General features: G+C 54.0%; 2 protein-coding genes across 2 annotated transcripts in view; both read left to right on the top strand.

Annotated features, from left to right (window-relative positions):
• Window positions 1-3,213, top strand: part of MYO15A (myosin XVA) — a 64,731-nt gene extending 61,518 nt beyond the window's left edge. The window contains exon 65 of the mRNA XM_066364583.1: window positions 2,205-3,213. Within this exon, the coding sequence (XP_066220680.1) occupies window positions 2,205-2,306 (102 nt within the window). The 3' untranslated portion in view covers window positions 2,307-3,213. The remainder of the gene's footprint in view (window positions 1-2,204) is intronic.
• Window positions 3,214-6,841: 3,628 nt separating this feature from the next.
• ALKBH5 (alkB homolog 5, RNA demethylase) overlaps window positions 6,842-20,737 on the top strand; it is a 28,104-nt gene continuing 14,208 nt past the window's right edge. The window contains exons 1-2 of the mRNA XM_066365028.1: window positions 6,842-8,431; window positions 17,234-17,314. Coding sequence (XP_066221125.1) covers window positions 7,656-8,431; window positions 17,234-17,314 — 857 coding nt within the window. The 5' untranslated portion in view covers window positions 6,842-7,655. The remainder of the gene's footprint in view (window positions 8,432-17,233; window positions 17,315-20,737) is intronic.

The raw sequence follows: 20,737 nt of genomic DNA, 5'->3' as shown, positions 1-20,737 counted from the left end.
CTTCCTTGCAGCCTCCTGACCTCTTGCATGTGTGTGTGTGAGGGGGACACATTCATTCATTCATTCAACACATAACCCTGGAGCATCTCTCCGTCACGGGCTCTGCACCGGCCGCGGAGATAGTGACGTGACTGAACCCCTCAGCACTGGCTCTCACAGAGCCCTGGGTGAAACAGATATCAAAGAACTTCTCGCCTGACCAGGCGGTGGCGCAGTGGATAGAGCGTCGGACTGGGATGCAGAGGACCCAGGTTCGAGACTCCGAGGTTGCCAGCTTGAGCACAGGCTCATCTGGTTTAAGCAAAGCTCACCAGCTTGGACCCAAGGTTGCTGGCTCGAGCAAGGGGTTACTCGATCTGCTGAAGGCCCGCGGTCAAGGCACATATGAGAAAGCAATCAATGAACAACTAAGGTGTCGCAACGAAAAACTAATGATTGATGCTTCTCATCTCTCTCCATTCCTGTCTGTCTGTCCCTATCTATCCCTCTCTCTGACTCTGTCTCTGAAAAAAAAAAAAAATTTTCTCCAATAAACCGATGATGACCAGTGCTGAGAGGGTGTATGTGAGCTATCTAGGAGGTAATCAGGGAAGGCTTCTAGGACATAGTCATCAATGCAACCAACAACAGACCTGGGTCCCTACCCTGCCTACCTCTGACAGGCTGTGTGAGGGAATCTTTATTTTTTTAATATAGTTTTTAGATTTTTTTTTATGTATTCATTTTAGAGAGAAGAGAGAAAGAGACAGAGAGAAAGAGAGAAGGGGGGAGGAGCAAGAAGCATCAATTCCCATATGTGCCTTGACCAAGCAGGCCTGGGGTTTCGAACCAGCGACCTCAGTGTTTCAGGTGGGCGCTTTATCCACTGCGCCACCCCAGAACAGGCCGCGTGAGGGAATCCTGAGCAACCCTGCTTCTTACTGAGCCTCGTTCCCCACACCTGTCAAGCGAGGCGATGACCCCAGGGAGGCCCGGAGCACGGCAGCACGTGGGTGGGAGGAGGGGCCGAGAGGGAGGAGCCCCGCGTCCTGTACTCTCTGATCACATGAGCTGAGGTGGTCCCCAGCACGGGACAGGCGTGGCTAACCTCAGCAGAAAGCAGTTCCGAGGGTGGCCTTGGGCCTCGGCCCACCTGGGGCTCAAGTCCCCACCACCTAGCAGCTGGGGGCTCTGGCCTCAGTTTCCTCACCTGTGGAATGAGACCTACAAGGGTGTGCCTCCGAGGGACACTGGGGAGCAGCAGGGGTAGGACTGGGGACACTGCCTGGCACACACTTGCTGTTCTGGTTACTTTCGCCCCCTCTCTGAGCAGCTCCCCTGGGCCCTCAGGGAGGATTCCAATTGGCTGTGGTCTGAGGACCAAACTCACAGGTGGATTGCCCACAGTTCCCTGCTTCCCTTCCCCCCCTCCCCCCAGCTGGGAGCCCTGAGGCTGAGTCACGGCCCATTCTGGGCTGTGGGTGCCAGGTGCTGCTATCTGTAGCAATACACAATCAGAAACTTACCATTTACTGCCTGACCAGGCGGTGGCGCAGTAGATAGTGTTGGACTGGGATGCAGAGGACCCAGGTTCGAAACCCCAAGGTCCCCGGTTTGAGCGTGGGCTCATCTGGTTTGAGCCCAAGGTACCTGGCTTGAGCAAGGGGTCACTTGCTCTGCTGTAGCCCCCCCCAGTCAAGGCACATATGAGAAAATAATCAATGAACAACTAAAGTGCCGCAATGAAGAATTGATGCTTCTCATCTCTCTCCCTTCCTGTCTGTCCCTATCTGTCCCTCTCTCTGTCACACACACAAAACAAGAAACTTACCATTTATTGACTGGAGATATGTGTGTGTGTGTGTGTGTGTGTGTGTGTGTGTGTATTTTTTTAATCTAACGAACATACACATAGTAAAATCCCATGGAATTCTCACCACAATTCTGTGAGGCCAGCCCTGATAACTTGAGACCCTAGATGAGGCCACCAAGGCACAGAGAGGTGAAGCAACTGGCCCCAGGTTACACAGTTCACGTGCAGCGAAGCTGACAGATGCCCTTGGTCTCCTGCTTGCTCAGCCTTTCTCTCCGTTCTGCTTCTCCCGCTCCTCCGGGGCCCCAGGGGACGTGGGGAGGCTGGCCGCCTCCCGCTCTCCCGACCACACCGTGCCCCCGGTGAGGGCCGGGCCTGTGCTGGGTGTGGACCCCCGCCGTCTCTCCTGCAGGGCCTGGAGCTGTGCCGAGTGGTGGCCGTGCACGTGGAGAACCTCCTCAGCGCCCGGGAGAAGCAGCTCACGCTGCCCCCCAGTGAGATCACACTGCTCTGACCCGGCCCCTGGCCCTGGCTCTGCAGCCGCCCACTGCCACCAGGCTTGTTCTGTGGCCCCCGGGGACTTCCTGGGCCTCTCCGGGCCAGTGACCCCTGTAAGGGCCAGAACCTTGGCGGGGAGACCAAGAGAGGTGGCAGGAGGAAGGATGATGACCCAACTCCCCTGGAATCCAAGACCCATCCAGAGTTGGGATGGAGTCACAGCGTGCAATCTTGGGTCAGATAGCAGGCGGGACTTCCTAAGGCTGTCCGTTGGGGCCTCCTGCCACAGACCTACAGGGGTGCTGCCCCTGACTCCCACCTCCGGCAGGGAGGCTCCAGACAAGCGGCCTGGATGAACCGGACTGTGCATTTGGTTTGACGGGTCTGATGTACACATCTGCTCGACACCTCAGCCCCTCACGTGTCGTCCTTGGGTGCCGCCCGCGCTGCTGCTCAGCTTGGATTCGTGACCCTTGGTCATTTCTGTGCAAATAAAGGTGCATGTGGCCACCGTTCCTCCACGGAGTTGCCGAGAGGCTGGAAACCAATGGAGGGAGGAGGCGGGAGCTGGAGACCTAGCGTTCCTCTCTCTGCCTGTGAACAGAACTGCTAGCAGACACCTCCCTGTAAGACCCTTGCACCCCTACTCCACACCCCTTGGGGAGCCCAAGCCCAGGCCCACATCACTGGATGGGCCCCACGGAGTTCAAGAGTGGAGAGAGCAGTTTCATGTCAGGGGCCAGGCAGGGAGAAGTCTGGCAAAAGAGCTTTCCCAGAGAAGAGGAGTTTTGCTGTTGGGTTTTGAAAGATGAGTAGGAGTTTGCTAGGAATGGGTGGAGTGGAGTAGAGTGGAGTGAATGTTCCAGAGAAAATGGTGTTTGTGCCCTACTCTATCCCCCAGAGCCTAGGGGACGATGCCTAACCACAGAGTAGGTGCTTAATAAGTCCTTGTCACATGAATAAAAGGAAGGATCGATGAATGAGTGTTGATAGAAAATGCTGGTGCTTTGGGGAGCCTGAGGGGGAGGGGAGCACTAGGCTTGGGAGAGAAGTCTCGATAGGTTTGTGGGGACACAACTGGCTCCTAGAGCCATGGGGTCAGAGGAAGGCACTTGCTCACTTATCATTACCTGTTACGCACCTGCTGTGTAGGCAATGCTAGGCCCTAGGAGTTGCTCCCGTTGCAGTGTAAACCGGGACAAGACCTTTAAGTGGGAATTACCTAGGTGATAAGGGGAGGAAACAGCATGTGCAGGAACTCTGAAGCGGACATTACTAGGGGGGTGGACATTACTTGTGGCAGGACTTGAGAGTGGAGACTGGAGGGTGACAGGGGTGGAATATTGGATAAATCTTGGCAGACTGTACAGGATTTCATCCCAAAAGCCGTGAATAACCTTCAAAGGCTCTTCCATGGGGGTGGGGCAGTCTGCTCAGATTGTATCTTGAAAAGGTCCTTTTCTGACCACAAAGCAGAGAGCATGCAGGAGGCACAGGAGGTCAGAGGGGAGGCGGCTGTCGTGTTGGCTGGGGAGCTCTGTGATGCAGACACTGGTTGTGGTGGTGACGGGTGGGGAGAAGTAAGTGAGCCTGGGAGATTCCGGAGGCCCAGTGGGCAGGGCCGGGGAACCATCAGACCATCCTGACACGGGGAAGACACGCCACAGGGATGTGCCACTTGCACCACCGCCTCAGGTTGGCTTCCCCCAAAAGCAGCCCCCAGCGAAGGAGTCCAGAGCACAGAGCCGATCAGAGAGGGGAGGGAAGTGGGGAACGCCATGAAGGGCTACTGGCCCTGCTCTAGTGGATCCGCTCAGGCGAGAGGTGAGAGGCCTTCGGGGTTTCGGAATACAAGCAGGCAGAATAAGTGAGGCCGCTTGTAAGTGGATCCACCAGGTCGAGTCATCCCAGCTGATGCACGTGGAAGTGAGAGCCTCCTGGCTGAATCCCCGCCCAGACTGCAGATCTGTGAGCTGGATAAGTGACCGAGGTCTCAGTTTTGGGGTGCTTTGTTACAGAGCACTGGGTAAGCAAAACATCAAGCCTTTTCAAAGCATTTTAGGACCTGGGCCTTAAGGCACTGGCTCACGTTTTAACATCTGTTCCGGTTGCTGGTGGCATTAGAGAGTTGAATCCTCTTAGGAGGTAACAATCCCCATGAGGCATACTGGAAAGGTCAGGGGTGGCAGGAGAGTCAGACCATGCTGTGTCTCCCAGATACACTAGGGGTACCATACTGGGCTCCTCTAGTGGGGACGAGTCCTAGAAAGATAGGAACTCCAGGTAGTTGTGGGGAGATCCAGGGCAGAAGGTACCAAGCCCCAGGGTTCACAGCCTACTATGGGGTGAGAACAACACGGGAGAAACGTCTGTGGCACGGAAGCCTGAGACAGACACCTGGCGAAGGCTTGGGGTTCCAGGTGGGTGTAGCAAGATGCACCATATCTGCCTGCTGAAAGGCAGCTAGAAGAACCCATTGCTGCCCCTCTGTGGGACAGGGGGGGGGGGTTGGCCTTAGCCAGGTGCCAGTGTCCACATTCTAACCGCCCTGGTCTTCCCCTGCCCAGGGGTGCCTCCTCCTGCCCAAGACCCACAAGACTCTTGAAGATCTTGGCTTGGTAGTTAAAAGTCCCAGGCTGTGGACCCAGAAAGGCCTGTGTTCAAATTCCACATCTGTATGCTGATTAGCTAGCTGTGTGGCCTTTTGCAAGTGACCCGGGAGGGAGAGGTGGGTAGGGGACAGTGCCCAGGGTCCCAGAATTCTCCATTCCACAGACCCTGCTGTCCTGGTCCTGTCGTTATTTCTACACAATATCCACCTCCTAACAGGGACTGGTAAGACCCTCAGTCTACAGACACAAAAACTGAAGCCCAGACTCAAGGTCAGCAATCCCGTTTTCCATACACGACTTGACTTCATCCTCACAACTACCATATGAAGCAGGCACTAATGTTATTCCCATTTTACAGACCAGAAAGAAGACTGAGGTTCAGAAAGGGAAGTCATTTGCCCAGGGTCATACAGCCTGTCAGGAGATCAAAACTCAAATCCAGAGTCCAGTGCTTATGCCTTGACAAGCTGAGGCGCAGGTGGGGGGTAAGTGTGTGTGTGTGTGGGGGGGGGTAGGAAAGGGAGAGAGGGGAGACACACTGGTTGGGAGCAAAATAGCCAGGGAGTTGAGGTTGAAGGCAGAGTCCTGATTAAGGCACCTAAGAGGCATTGCATTTCAATGAGAATCTGGAATATTGCTAGGATGAGGTGAACTAAGCCTCAAAAAAAAAAAAAATCAAAGAGGGGTAGAAGGGAACTGGTACTCCAAGTGGAAGAAACAGCTTGGGGTTATTTATTTATTTGTTTTCCGAAGTGAGAAGCAGGGAGGCAGAGACACAGACTCCTGCATGCCCACCAGGGGGCAGTGCTCTGCCCTTCTGGAACCCTTGCTCCGTTGCTTGGCAACCAAGCTCTTCTTAGCACCTGAGCAGAGGGCACCCAACCATCCTCAGTGCCAGGGCCAGCTTTGCTCCAATGAAGCCTTGCCTGCAGGAGGGGAAGAGAGAGACAGAGAGGAAGGAGAGGGGGAAGGGTGGAGAAGCAGATGGGTGCCTCTCCTGTGTGCCCTGGCCGGGAATCGAAACCGGGACTTCCACACGCTGGGCCGACGCTCTACCCACTGAGCAAACCGGCCAAGGCCCAGCTTGGGTTTAAAGGCCAGGAGGTGGGACAGGGTATGTCTGCAAACCTGGCATTGGCAAGGCGGGGCGGGGAGCAGAGAAGGCTCAGTGTTCACGGAAAAGGGCAGAAATGGTCAGAATTCAACAAGGCGACGCAACTCGGAGGCGCTCCCACCCCGGGAAGTGGAGCAGGAACCACTAGATGTGGACCCGCCCCTGCACCCCCGAGTCGCCATGCCCCTGCTCCCGCCGAGCCCCCCGCCTGACCGCATGGCCTCGCACTGTCTCTAGTAACGATCTAGCGAGTTCTGCCTTATCCGAGGGCCCCCCACGTCCTCTCGAGTTTCCTACAGCGCTTCCAGGAAGAGCAGCCCCAGCGCCTAGGAAAGCGGAGCAAAACGCGGTGCGTCCCGCGGCTGCGCAGACACCGCCGCCTCCCGGACGTGACTCGTGGAACGTCGCCTCCCGGCGGCTGCGACGGCGGCGCGGGGGTGGGGAGCAGCAGGGCGCCCCGTCCGGGGTCCAAGTTCAAACATCGGCGTCTGCGTTCAGAGCTGAGACTCTGTGCTCCCGGTCCCCGCAGTTTAAGAAGTTTCCTTAACCGTCTGGAGGGCTTTCTCTCGGGAGGTTCTCCATTCAGGCACTCACTTGGCCACCTATTCACCCTTCAGGGGTCCTCGCCGCCCTCCCCGCCACTAATGAAGTGACGGATGCAGTAGCCATGGCGACCGGCGGATTGACAGGCATGGTGACCAACCAACTTCCGGAAGCTCCCGGTCGGTCCCACCCAGCGCGTGGCTGGTGGCCCATGAAAGAAGTGGAAGCGCCCTAAAGGGACGGTAACCGGGCAGTCTAGGTTGTTGCAGTTTGCCCGGTGATGGCGCGCTAGGGGTGGCGGTGGGCGGGGCCGAAGCGTTTTCGGACAGTCGGACGATGCAGTGACGCTGCGTAGCGACCGCGCTGGCAAGTGTGAGCGCATCCTGTGGAGGGAGCCCTTCGGTAGCGGAGGTGGGCGCGGCGTGGACGCAGGTTGTTGCTATTTCAGGGCGCTCCCTCCGAGTCCTTCTACCTTGCGGGGGGAGGGGGAGAGGTGGCGGACGACGAGCGGCTCCCCGTCTGCGCTTGCGCCTGCTCCTGCTCCGCCGCTGACCCCCCCTCCCCCGGCCCGCACGCACGCACGCACGCACACGCGCGCATGCCCTCTGCGCGTGGACCCGCGCTGGCCGGCTGCACTGCGCGTGCGCGCTGACAGAGCCCGGCCGAGGAGCGGCGCTGGCGGACGTCGGGCGAGCTGCGCGCGTGACGTCGTCGTCAGGAGCGCTTTAAAGTGCGGGCTGGGCCGGGCGCCCGGGGGTCTGGCCGGGAGTCGAGCCGGCCCTCCGCAGCGGCCCTCCGCGGCATGAGTCGCTGCTGGCGCCCCTGCCCCCCGGGACGTGGAGAAGGCGGAGGTGGAGGAGAAGGAAGCCCCGTCTAGCCGCCACCGCTGCATGACCCGCCGCCCCTGAAGCTCGACCCCCAGCCAGCGGCCCCTGGCCCCTCACCGCTCCGCCCGCCGGGTCCTGCCCATGCCCATGGGGGTCTGGCGCTGAGAGACCCCCTTTCCTCGGGGGAGGCCCTGGGGGCACGTCCCCCCGAGAGCCATGCCCGGCCGCCCCGCCCGGCCCGAAGGACCCTAGAGCAGCGTCGCGGGGCCATGGCGGCCGCCAGCGGTTACACGGACCTGCGGGAAAAGCTCAAATCCATGACGTCCCGGGACAACTACAAGGCGGGCAGCCGGGAGGCGGCCGCGGCGGCTGCGGCCGCGGCCGTGGCGGCCGCCGCTGCCGCCGCCGCCGCCACCGAGCCGTACCCGGCGGCCGGGGCCAAACGCAAGTACCAGGACGACTCGGACCCCGAGCGCAGCGACTATGAGGAGGAGCAGCAGCTGCAGCGGGAGGAGGAGGCGCGCAGGGTCAAGAGCGGCATCCGCCAGATGCGCCTCTTCGGGCCGGACGAGTGCGCCCAGATCGAAGCCCGCATCGACGAGGTGGTGTCCCGCGCCGAGAAGGGCCTGTACAACGAGCACACGGTGGACCGGGCCCCGCTGCGCAACAAGTACTTCTTCGGCGAGGGCTACACCTACGGCGCCCAGCTGCAGAAGCGCGGGCCCGGCCAGGAGCGCCTGTACCCGCCGGGCGACGTGGACGAGATCCCGGACTGGGTGCACCAGCTGGTCATCCAGAAGCTGGTGGAGCACCGCGTCATCCCCGAGGGCTTCGTCAACAGCGCCGTTATCAACGACTACCAGCCCGGGGGCTGCATCGTCTCCCACGTGGACCCCATCCACATCTTCGAGCGCCCCATCGTCTCCGTCTCCTTCTTTAGCGACTCGGCGCTCTGCTTCGGCTGCAAGTTCCAGTTCAAGCCGATCCGGGTGTCGGAACCCGTGCTCTCCCTGCCCGTGCGCAGGGGGAGCGTGACTGTGCTCAGGTAACCGCCGCGGCCGGGAGGAGGAAGGGGGCCCCCGGCCTTGCTGCTGCTGCTGCTGCTGGAACTGCGCCCCGACCCGGGAGGTCGCGGCCCCTAGGAGCCTGTGCTTACCTGGCCGGTCTGACCTCCTCTTCTGTTCTGGGGGGGGGGGGGGAGGCGGGCGTGGAAAGGGGGGTCTGCGTTTCAAACTTGTAGGAAGGACGCAGGAAGGGCTTAGGGAACCCAGTCGAGTTTTCTATCCCCAGGTGATAGGTGTGACACCTAGGTGACGTGGTCATCTACAGGCATCTTTCCAGAAGGCTAAGATTTTAGGAGCCTCTTTTCCTTTGATTTTAGCAAGTCGCTTTTTTTTTTTTTTCTTATTCTGATCTCCATTTTCAAATCTGTGGAGTGGAACTTAACTCTTTCCATATCTTTCAAACTCTGCCATTTGTGGTTTCCTGAGCAGACAGGGTTCATGGATTTCTTCACAAAAAACACAGGAGGCGGCCCTTAAGCATATTTAATTGACAAACATTCTCCGTTCCCAGGAGGGGGAGTGACTTCCCTGGAATTGAACGGAGTTGTGGCTGGGCCAGGAACAGAGAGCAGCCCACACTTAAAATTCAGTCCCTGAAGGGACAGTAGAACCCCTTGGTTTCTTTGTAAAAACGTGTTACCTGTTACCAGGATTAAAAGAAAAAAAAGCTAGTTTCTGCCTGGAATTTGATCTCGTAGTTGTGTCGGCAGCAGAACTTCGTTCTTGGCCTATTTCAGACTCCAGATTCTGCTGAGAATTAGTGCCTTGGCCCTCAGAGAGTAGTTGCCTGCTGGGACACCTTTGCTGTGACTGTGAAGCAGAACGTGTATCTGGAAGTCGTCTCCTTCCAGCCCCCAAACAAGTAAATCGAGCAGTGTACTTAAGTCATCTCCAAACCTCTTAGGAGATGGAGACTCCAGCTCTTCAGAGTTGCTTGATTGACAACCAAATTCTAGGATGTGATCAGGACATACTGAAGTTTTGTTATGAGCAGCAGTTTAACCCCTCAAGTGCAGTCAGTGCCATAGCCCAGCGTCGTGGGAGAAGCAGGTCCCTGGAGCTCTCTGAGTATCATGAGCAGGTCCTCTAATTTGAGTTGAACAGCTGAGACTCCTTTCATATCTGGGATGGCCGCAGAGCCTTGTGATGGTGAGAAGTTTTGGGAAGTCAGTAGCCACAGAAGCAGTTCTTTGGCTTCCTTATCAAATGCCAGTTGTCCCTTTGTCCGCGGGGCTTGTGAGCTTCTCAGACCTATGCATGTCGCTCCCAGATTGATGTCTTAACAGAGCCCTTCTGAATGGGATTTCCAAGGCAGACTCTCCCAGGGGCTTGTTGTGGAAGACAGCTTGGTGTCTGACGTCTTTGAAGGGTACTAGATGCTAAAAGGCTCTCCTACAAGGGCCTTTTGGTCTCTTAATGGGATACTAATTTTCACATAGTCATAGGCCCTCGGAGTTGTCGTCAGGAGGTCTGACGGGTTGGGGGTATAGTGAAATTGCAAAGGGCAGTTTGTGACTTTGAGACTCCCTCCACCCTGTATACATACACACCCTTGTATTGAAGAGCAGAAGTTTCAAGTTCTTTAAAATGCTGGTCTAGGGAGCATGTTATAAAATACATCATTGTCTCACCACTATGCTGTACCCCCAAAACCGAAATACGAAATGTAAACTCTAATTGAAAAGTGAAAAAATTTTAAATGTAGGTCTTTTATTGATCAGCAATGGGATTGCATCATTAGGAAAATTCATCTTCTCTTTAGGGTGGTAGAGTCCTAATGTTTCCCTCGTTTGTTTCTGCCTTGGTTCTGACTTGGCCGTGGAGTTAGTGTAGGAGGCGCAGCCCTGTCCTGAAAAGTGCTGCCCCAGGCTTTTAAATCCAGCTCTCATTCGCTTGGGGAGCTCGTGGGCGTTCTCTGAGCTGGCTTTCCCATATGTAAATTGGGGGTGATGCCAGCTTCCAAAGCTTATTAGAATTAAGTGTGGTGATTGGGTGTGTGATACGGGGTCTGGCACAGGGCAGGCACTCACACGGCGCTTGCTTTCATGCACACCGTTTACTGATTTCCCGGCTCTCTCTGGAGAAGAGGCTAGGGATTTGGTGGAGCCCAAAACATAGCTCTCCCCCTCATGGCATTCACAGCCCAGTGGAGATGGCAGAAGACCGCAGCTCGGGAAGGAAACTGCAGGAGTACCCTGAGGGGCGAGAGGGGACATCCTAACTCACGCCAGAGTATTGGAAGTTTGGGAAGGAAGAAGGCTGGAACAGGAAGGGTGACTAGCAGCTAGTTAGCCAAGCAAAGGCGTCTTGGACGGCAGTCGCAGGCGGTAGCCATGCTAAGGGGCAGGGTTGATGCTGACTTGAGGCAGATGAATTTATGATTAGTTCCCACATCCAAGCAGGACCTGAACTGGAATTCTGATGAAGCATGAGATTCCTGTAGCATTCGTGGTGAGGCTCTGGATCAGAGCTCCTCCACCCGGGCACTGGAGACGCTCAGGGTTGGCTAATTCTTTGCTGTCCCGGGCTGTCCTGTGTGTGTGGCATGTTAGCCTTATCCTTAGTCTGCATTCACAAGATGCCAGGAACGCCTGTGACGATCAGACAATGTCTCCAGGTATTGCAAAATGTCCCTTGGGGGCAAAACCATCCCCGGTTAAAGCGCCATTGCTCCAGGGTTCTGAACATCCCCGCTGATTTAAATCTTAGGGTGCCAGCCCACTTCCTATTCTCAGCTGACCTGGTGTGCAGGTGGGTGAACACCTGCCTGTTGTTAGTGGCTTTCTTCAAATCCTGCTTGGTATTTCCCCAGCTGGTAAAAGGCGATGCTTTCTTTCACTTTTTTGTATGTGTGCCAACCCAGAGGTGAAGAGTTAGTTGTAAGTCTGCCATTGGGATGAATAGTGCTTCTCTCCAGGTGGGGGAGGGCTCTGGTCATTCTCATCGGATTCAACTTCAGTTGCTGGTGGCAGTGGTGTCTGTACCTGTCCAAGGCAACGTGGCAGAGTACACTGTATTTATTTATTTATTTACTTCACTGATTGAGAGAGGAGAGAGAGAAAGGGAGAGGGCAGAGAAGCAGGAAGCATCAGTCCATAGTTGCTTCTCTCATAGGCCTTGACTGGGCAAGCCCGGGGTTTCCTGCTGGCAACCTCAGCATTCCGAGTAGGCGCTTCATCCACTGTGCCGCCGCAGGGCAGGCGGGAACACACTTTTATATTTAGCGGTTGTCAGCATAGATATTAGTGTGTGGTGCACATTAAATCAGCAGTGTCTAAATGTGGGCATTTGGAGCCAGGCCTCACAGACCCTTCTGGAAGTGCTTCAGACTTCTTTTCCGATGCAGTTAGCTGTTGGTTTTTTTTGTAACTTTCCCATGTTGGACTTGGGTGGATCCTCTCTTACTGCTGTTCTCTATTAAAACGTTTCCGTTGGAGCCCTGGCTGGTTGGCTCAGTGGATAGCGCATTGGCCCAGGGTGTGGATGTACCGGGTTCGATCCCTGGTCAGGGCACTCGGGAGAAGCAATCATCTGCTTCTCTTCCCCTCCCCCTCCCTCTCCCCTTCTCTCTCTCTTCCTCTCCTGCAGCTCAAGTTGGTTTGAGGCTGGGTGCTGAGGATAGCTTGGTTGATTCAAGCATCTGCCCCCAGATGGGGGTTTGCCGGGTAGATCCTGGTTGGGCGCAGGCAGGTGTCTGTCTCTTTCTCCCCTTTTCTTACTTAAAAAAAAATTCAGTTGGGTTAATTAGAATGATTACCTCAAGGCTAATTGCTTACTTGCTCCTCCTTTGAATCATTGCTGCATGGTCAGTGGTTGTGACCACATGCTGGGAGACCCAGGCCTTGGCCACCTGTCTGGAAATGACTACATTGCCCAGCCACGGGATGTTAAGAGGAGAGCGTAGCATGCGACTTCTAGTGAACAGTGGATACGGGTGGAGTGGGTCCCTCTGCCGGTTCTGGGCTGTCTCAGCATGCGACTTCTAGTGAACAGTGGATACGGGTGGAGGGGTCCCTCTGCCGGTTCTGGGCTGTCTCAGCATGCGACTTCTAGTGAACAGTGGATACGGGTGGAGTGGGTCCCTCTGCCGGTTCTGGGCTCAGTGCTGATTTTGTTCAGCTGGTTGAAAGCAAAATTTAGCTTTCTGGCTTAAAATAGTTGGGAAAGTAGGGCAGATAGGCCTGGGCCACCTCTCTGGTGTGGAATCTTCTGACTCCGCTGGAGGGGAGGAACCTCGGGGTGAGGTCAGGGCTGTGCGCTCTCAGGAGGCGCGCTGGGCCAGGGGCGGCTGCCGTTGGTTCTGCCAGGCCTGACCAGAAGACAGAGGGCAGCGGAGGAAAGAAAGCTTGCAGGCGAGCCGTGGTCTTCATCACGAAGCTTGCAGAAAATAAATAGACCATAAAAATTTCAGGGCTGGTTGGCCATTTTTGGCTGGGCAGTTGGTATGCAGCTGTTGCTAAGGTATTGCTGAGGCCAGTAAGGGCCCAAGGATAGACTGGGTCTTGTCACTGGGAAACATAAATGGGCTTTTCTTCTTATCTCTTTTTACCTACTCTCCTACCCCCCAAAGCAAACACACACAGCACAGTGTACACTGAAACCAAGAGTTTGGTTGGAGTTCTGGTGTCACCAACTTAGCTATTTGACCTTGAGCAAGTTCTTTACCCTCCCTGGGCCTTAGTTTTTTCTGAGTTATGGAAGATTGAGTCTCTGTCACGCTACTGAGTGCTTAACACTTAGGTGAGTTTCTCTGGAGGTAAGTAACCATCTTTGCTCAGCTACTCTCTGTCTTTACCTTGATGTACACAGATGTGACTCAGAGCAAGTTGACCTCCTTTATAAGAAGCCCCAGGACTTCCTATAAAATCAGGCCATGTGTCCTTTTGGAGGTCTGGGTCTTGAGCTCACAATCACCTCCCTGTGCCCAGGTGGCTGGCCTGCTACCGCCAAAAGCCTAAGCTTCTCAGCCAGGCAGGGCCATCACTGGAAACTGCCCAGAGCAGGTGACACCAGCCAGAGGGAGGCTGTCACAAGGCCAGTGTCTTGGCCAGTCCCTCCATCTCTGGTTCTGTCCTGTGCCAGGCAGCAGTGGAATAGAAGGGAGTGGTAGCCATCTTGGAAATGTACCGTAACTCGGTTTCCGAGGCTGCTCCCTAGAGGAGAGCTGTACAGTTCGTTATCATTGAGTTTTTCCACATTTCTCATTTACCGTGCGCCTCATCTTCCAAGGCACGACGTGATGTTTTGCAGATCTAGAAACTGGGGCTTCAAAGCAACAGAATAGTTGAGCTTACCACACATTTCGTTGTGTTCACTGTGTGCGGAAAAAGAACTTTGCAGAGTTTTGTCTTGCAGGGAAGCCATTTTCCACAAGGCTGAATGTAGTAGCAGAGAGGTGTGGGTGGGCACTGGGGGTTCCTGCCCCCAGGAGCTGAGGAAGGCTTCCTAGCTAGGAGACTCCTGAGGGTCACTCTAAGGCACAGAGCTAGTGGGGGACAGAGCCAGGTTTTGTGAGTCTTGATGTTTGTAGCATGCTAGTTGCTGGTTGCTGAGGGGCTCAGCCCAGGTGGGCTGACCTGCGGAAGGTACTTCCTTCCCCTCCCCCGTGAAAATAGAAGAGCGGGAGGCACTGGAACTTTCTGTATGCCAAGGGCCAGGCCGGACCCAGGGCATATTGAGTTTCAAGTTGGCAGACTGGGACCTGCAGTTTCTCTTGTAGCAAGTAGGTTCTTTAGTATAAATAACCCTCTGTGGTCTCTGCTGGACACTTTCTGCTGAAGGTTGGCCGGAAGAGCGTCCCTTGGTTAGGACGTGGAACCTCCCGCTCTCAGAGAAGCCTGGTACTTTGAGGAGGGGTCAGTAGGCTGCCAAGAAGTTCTACAGGACCAGTGCTGATGAGCTTTTCAGGTGGGGTCAGTGTGGTGGTCATTTCTGTACACCTCTGCAGCCCTGCCTGCTCACTGGTTCTGAGGCCTAGGCTCTCTGGCAGGAACCTGGCATGGCTTGTTTTACACTCTAGAGCCCTTTGGGGTGTGGGCACAGTTACGATTTGACAAAATCTGGATTTTCTCCTGAACTATTTTGAGGGAAGTGGTTCCCTGTTGGAGATGAGGAGTCAGGGCCCTCGGTAGTGCCTGTAGTCAAGTCGGACAGATCAGTAACACTTATTAGCAGTAGAGACGGGTGCCTGCAGACAGTACTGCAGGTTAAGGCCTTAGCAATGTGCCTTGGCACTTGGAACGCCTCTGGGGATTGGATTTGGCTCTTTGAGGAAGTCCTGTGTTGATAGCACTGTCCTGCAGCCCAGACCTGCCCTTTCTCGAGGTGGAGTGACCTAACGCTCCTAGCCCCGGGGTGGCGCCCAGGAGGCCTCTGTTGCTGGCAGGTCTCTGCGTGGGGAGCCCGGTCTCTCTTCTCGGCAGGTGCTGAACCCAAGGCTCTGGCTTGCCCCAGGGTGGTCCAGAGCCCTCTGGTTTGTGTCAGCTGTTTAGTGAGTGGGAGTGTGGTGCCAGGCATCCTGCATTATCTAACTTAATTCTCACAACAACCCTGCAAGTAGGCATCCCACTATTCCTTTCTAGGGGTGCCAACCAGGTAGTCATGTAACTGTAGTTCTGCCTGGAAGGGCAGAGGCACTGTCCCCCTTTAAAAATGTTTTGATCGCCTGACCTGTGGTGGCGCAGTGGATAAAGCGTCGACCTGGAAATGCTGAGGTCGCCGGTTTGAAACCCTGGGCTTGCCTGGTCAAGGCACATATGGGAGTTGATGCTTCCAGCTCCTCCCCCTTCTCTCTCTGTCTCTCCCTCTCCTCTCTAAAAAAAAAAAAAAAAAAAAAAATGAATAAAATAAATAAATAAATAAATAAGATTTAAAAAAAAAATGTTTTGATCGTTAGTGGCCACAAAAGAATGCCTAATTTATAAAGCATAACAAAATGAACACCTAGAACAGGGGTCTCAAACTCGCGGGCTGCATGCGGCCCGCCGAACAATTTTGTGCGGCCCGCCAAACAATTTTGTGCGGCCCGCAGACTAATCCACGAAGTTCAAAATATTTTGAGTAAAATTAAGTAAGCCTAGGGGCCTACTTGTATTTTTCATTTCTCTAGCATCCTAGCTAGATATTAGCTTAGTTAACAGCAGTTGTGATGTGAACTACAGTTTCTGGTCTTTTTGTGACACTGAGTAAACTGCATGTACGATTGTGCTTGTTGTACTGATTTTTTTTTGTTTTCAACTGCAGTGAGAAAAGTGTTGCGTAACAGTTGCCTTTTGTAGACCTAGTGCGGCCGCCAAACGGCTGTGATCTTGCTCTGCGGCCCACATGCTGAGTTGAGTTTGAGACCCCTGCCCTAGAACCTACCTGTGTCGTATTACAGATGAAGAAACAGGTTTCGGCCCAGCAGGTGACCCAGTGAAGTTCGCAAAGCTAGCAGGTGGCAAGCCTGTTTCAGACTCCAGGTCTCTCCAACGCCTCAGTCCGTTTGTGGCATTGGACACTGGGCCTCTACAAATATCAGCAGATGTTATTTGGGAGAAGGTTCTTTGGTCGGTGCTCAACAGATTGTTTTGCTGTGGTAATTCTCTGGTCATTTAACATACTAATGTTTTTTTTAAACTTCAATATTTCCCAAGTTGATCTGAGGGTGGGCATTTGTCCATGGTCTCTTGTGTGACTCATGTTCACAGAGAAAACTGCAAAACTCTGGTCTAGGAGCAGCTCTGAGGGGACATCCCTAAAAGAAAGGTTATTTTCTCTGTCCTCATGGTGACCTCAAATCAGAGGTGCTTCCCTCTCAGACCTTGTGTTTGCTCTTGCATCTTGCCCACAGCTGGGCATCCTGACCATTTTGAAGAGTCCTTCCCTGGCCTGCAGTGTTTCTGACGGCTAAGTGTATGTCTTTACAGCTGCCCTTGGGAAGGGAGCGGTCAGAAGCCATGCAGAGGAAGATCTGTGGTCCAGGGTGGTCAAGGGAATCATGGCAGGAGGAGAAGGCTGAGAAGGCATTGGCCTTGCTCGAGTCCTGTGGCCAGTGTGTTTCTGGCTGCACAGAACTGCCTCAGCTGAGTGGAGGAACGTGGGTGGGTGTGTCCTGGGTGCCACGCTCCCACGTGAGGGCATGTGTGTGGGCTCAAGCTGAGTGTGCTTCCACAGGACCAGGTCGGAGGGATGTTAGCTGTGAGAGGATGGTCACTACAGTCACTGGTCAGGGAGCAGTTTTAAAAATCGTGTATCTTGAGGAAGATAGAAATTTGAGTGTGATGGGCTGCCTTCAAGATTTTGGATTCCCCCAAACGGAGGTTTTTGGAAGCTTCCTTTTCAAGCAGACAGATGAGATTCTCTTTCTGAACATTGCAGGCAGCGCTGTCCACTTCTGCCCTGGCCTCCTCTGCAAGCTGGAGAGTGGAGGAAAGAAAGGGGAGAAGGGGGCAGAAGAGGCTTTTCTTATCACCAGGGTCTGTCCTGAGGTGGTCTAGCCTCCGAAGTGATGACAGGTGGACCCTCCTGGGGGCCCTTGAAAAGAGGGGCTCCTGGCCTGTACGGGGAGGTTGCTGCTTTGGCTTCGGCCAGAAGGCCCTCCTTTGCCTCATCCCAGGCGTTTCTTGCCTGGTTTCCAGACAGAAGTGTTCTGGAGCTTAACATGTTTACTTTCCATGTGGACCCTTGAGCGTCTCAGATCACGGCAGAGGGCGCCAGGGGACCTGGACCACATTTCTTCTCCTTCTCCCCCCAGGAACTTGGGTTGTCTCCTCTCAATGCTGACGTGCTCTGTTTATTTTCAGTGGATATGCTGCTGATGAAATCACTCACTGCATACGGCCTCAGGACATCAAGGAGCGCAGAGCAGTCATCATCCTCAGGAAGTAAGTGCCCCGGCGCCGGGCCCTGGCGGCCTGCCTGTCTGAAGAGGGAGGTCTGGGTCCCCACAGGCCTTGGCTCCCTGTGTCAGCAGCGTGGCCAGTGAAGCCTGAGAGGAGGGAGGGCGCGAGGCCTGTTTCTGTATTTGAGTTCTGTGAGGGTGAAGTGGTGTCAAATTAAGTTCTCAGGTGGGACTTTGGGGCTGGATGAAAAAGGTGAAGGGATTAAGCAGAAAAGCCCAAACGGCCTCATAGACAAAGACAGTGCTGTGGTGCTACCAGAGGGAGGGGTGGCGGGGGGGAAAAGGGAAAAGGGGGTGCTGGTGGTGGAGGCTTGACTTAGGGTGCTGAGCACAGTGCAGTGTACAGGTGATGTAGTATAGTTGTGTACCGAAACTACATAATTTTATTAACCAGTGTCACTCCCAATAAATTTTATAAAAAATTGAAGACCTGGCTGGTTAATTCAGTCAGTTAAGACTTATTCCAGTCTGACCAGGTGGTGGCACAGTGGATAGAGCATCGGACTGGGATGCAGAGGACCCAGGTTCGAGACCCCGAGGTCGCCGCTTGAGCACGGGCGCATCTGGTTTGAGCAAAAAGCTCACCAGCTTGAACCCAAGGTCGCTGGCTCCAGCAAGGGGTTACTCGGTCTGCTGAAGGCCCGTGGTCAAGGCACATATGAGAAAGCAATAAATGAACAACTAAGGTGTTGCAACGCGCAATGAAAAACTAATGATTGATGCTTCTCATCTCTCTCCATTCCTGTCTGTCTGTCCCTGTCTATCCCTTTCTCTGACTCACTCTCTGTCTCTGTAAAAAATAAATAAAAATTAAAAAAAAAAAAAAACAACTAAGGTGTCGCAACAAAAAACTGATAATTGATGCTTCTCCTCTCTTTCCATTTCTGTCTGTCTGTCCCTACCTATCCCTCTCTCTGACTCTCTGTCTCTGTAAAAAAAAAAAAAAAAAAAAAAAAAAGACTGTTATTCCTAAACAACAAGGTTGTGGGTTTGATCCCCGGTCAGGGCACATGTAGGAAGCCACCACTGAATTGCAACTGAGGGGAACAACAGATGAATGCTGCCCGTCCCCTCTTTCCCTTCTCCCGCCCCCCCTTCCGTCTGTCTCAAAAAAGAAAGTGAGTCCCTGGCCGAATAGCTCTGTCGGTTGGAACGTTGTCCCAGAGTGTGGAGGTTGCCAGGTTCAGTCCCTGGTCAGGGCACACACAGGGGCAGCTCGACGTTCCTGACTGTCTCTCTCTCTCTGCCTCTCTAAAAAAGAAAGAAAGAAAATTAAGTTCTGTAGCTGTTTAACTAGAGAGCTTAGGACTGAGCAGAATACATGCTCCCAGTGTTTATGGGAGCAGTCTTAAGATCTGGGGAACCCCTTTCTAGAGTTGCCCCGTGTCTTCCCCCACCTCCTTGGTTCTGATTTGTCCCATGTATCTTTGCTGATTGTGTTTAGACTGTGCCTTAGCCTACTTTAAAAATGCCTGGGTTCTCACTTGGGGGAGGGGCAGGGAGGGACAAAGGAGGCAGAGGTAGGAGTCAGGGTGCAGTGCCCAGCAGGTGCGCCATTTGTGGCTGTCCCTCATTTCTGGCCAGGGAGTCAGGGCTACTGACCAGCTCTGCCAAAACCCGCCTCACCAGCACTTCTTTCTCTCTGCTCATGGGGTGAATGGACTGAGCCACGCAGACACTGGATCAAGATCAGGCTGCCTTTAGAATGGGGTGTTGAGAGGCTGGGCCATTGCCAGGCCAGTGAGACCTCAGGGAGCAGGACCAGTGTGGAGACCAGGCTGGAGTGGGATGTTCTATAGCTTGCTGTCCTTTTTTTTTTTTTTTTAAAATTTAGGTAAACCTTATTTTTTAGAACAGTTTAGATGACAGAAAATGGCGAGGATAGTACTGAGGGGTTCCGTGTACCCTACACAGCATGTCCACTATTATTAACATCTTGTATTGGTAAGGTATCTTTATTACAATCAAGAAATCAATATTGACTTATGATTATTAATGTCCATACTTTATTCATATTTCCTTAGTTTTTTCCTAATGTACTTTTTTTGTTCTAGGGTTCCACCTTACATTTCGTTGTCATGTCCGCTCAGTCTCCTTGGTGGTGACTATTCCTCAGACTTGTGTTACTCATGGTGACATGGACTGGTCAGGTGTTTCACACATCATCTCAGTTGGGATTTTCTCATGGTTAGACTGGGTTACAGGTTTGGGGGAGGAAGACCACAGGGCTGTAAGGCCCTATTCCGCTCGGTGTCATGTCCATGGCCCAGGACTTATCCCTGTTGATGTTGACCTTGATTGCTTGAGTGAAGTGGTGTTCAGCAGATTTTAGCGTCCTAAGGTTAAACTGTTCTCCCTTTGTCCGCACTGTCCCCTTAGGAGGGAAGTCACTATGTTCAGCCCACATGTAGGGAGTGGGTAGTTAGCGCCTCTTCTTTTTTTTTTTTTTTTGTATTTTTCTGAAGCTGGAAACGGAGAGACAGTCAGACAGACTCCCACATGCGCCCGACCGGGATCCACCCGGCACACCCACCAGGGGCTATGCTCTGCCCACCAGGGGGCGATGCTCTGCCGCGACCAGAGCCACTCTAGCACCTGGGGCAGAGGCCAAGGAGCCATCCCCAGCGCCCGGGCCATCTTTGCTCCAATGGAGCCTCGGCTGCGGGAGGGGAAGAGAAAGACAGAGAGGAAGGAGGAGGGGGGTGGAGAAGCAAATGGGCATGGGCGCTTCTCCTATGTGCCCTGGCCGGGAATCAAACCCAGGTCCCCCGCACGCCAGGCCGACGCTCTACCGCTGAGCCAACCAGCCAGGGCCAGCGCCTCTTCTTTTAAGGGGGAGTAGCCACACAAATTATTTGAAATTCTGCACAGGAATTGTTTCTTCTCCCCCATTTGTTTATTTCTTTACTCAATCATTTACTTACATCATGGACTCGTAGGTATTTATTTTATGCTCAGTTTGTTGCAGGTTTGGCCATTAGGAACTCTCTTGAAGTAGTTCCTTATTTTCTGACTTGGCATTTTTGGTAACTTCAGTCTCCTGTCCTTTGAATGTGGAGATCCAGAGAACATGATGGTGGAGTTGTGGTGCAGCTGCCACCTCACTGGGTCAGAGCTCTGCTTCTCTGTCCTCTGTAGAAGGGAGACGATTTAGATCAGAGATGCAGGCAGGACACTGGGCATACTGGGAGCTCCAGACACGGGTCCGCTTGGCAGCTGGCACCCTCCAGCCAAAGGATATTCTCAGAATTCATCAAATGAAGGATTTTTATCTGCCTTTCCACTTTCTTTTCCTATGGTTCCCAGCACACGCCAAAACCCAGGACCTAGAAGGATGGAGCCCAGAGTGTAGGTGCTGCCTGGCCTCTCCCAGTCCTTCCTTCTCAGTCTGTGCCTGGCATCTCCA

Source organism: Saccopteryx leptura, chromosome 2 (genome assembly GCF_036850995.1).
Source record: "Saccopteryx leptura isolate mSacLep1 chromosome 2, mSacLep1_pri_phased_curated, whole genome shotgun sequence".
Classification (NCBI taxonomy): Eukaryota; Metazoa; Chordata; class Mammalia; order Chiroptera; family Emballonuridae; genus Saccopteryx; species Saccopteryx leptura.
The sequence above is the reverse complement of the archived record's forward strand: the minus strand, read 5'-3'. Positions and strand labels throughout refer to the sequence as shown.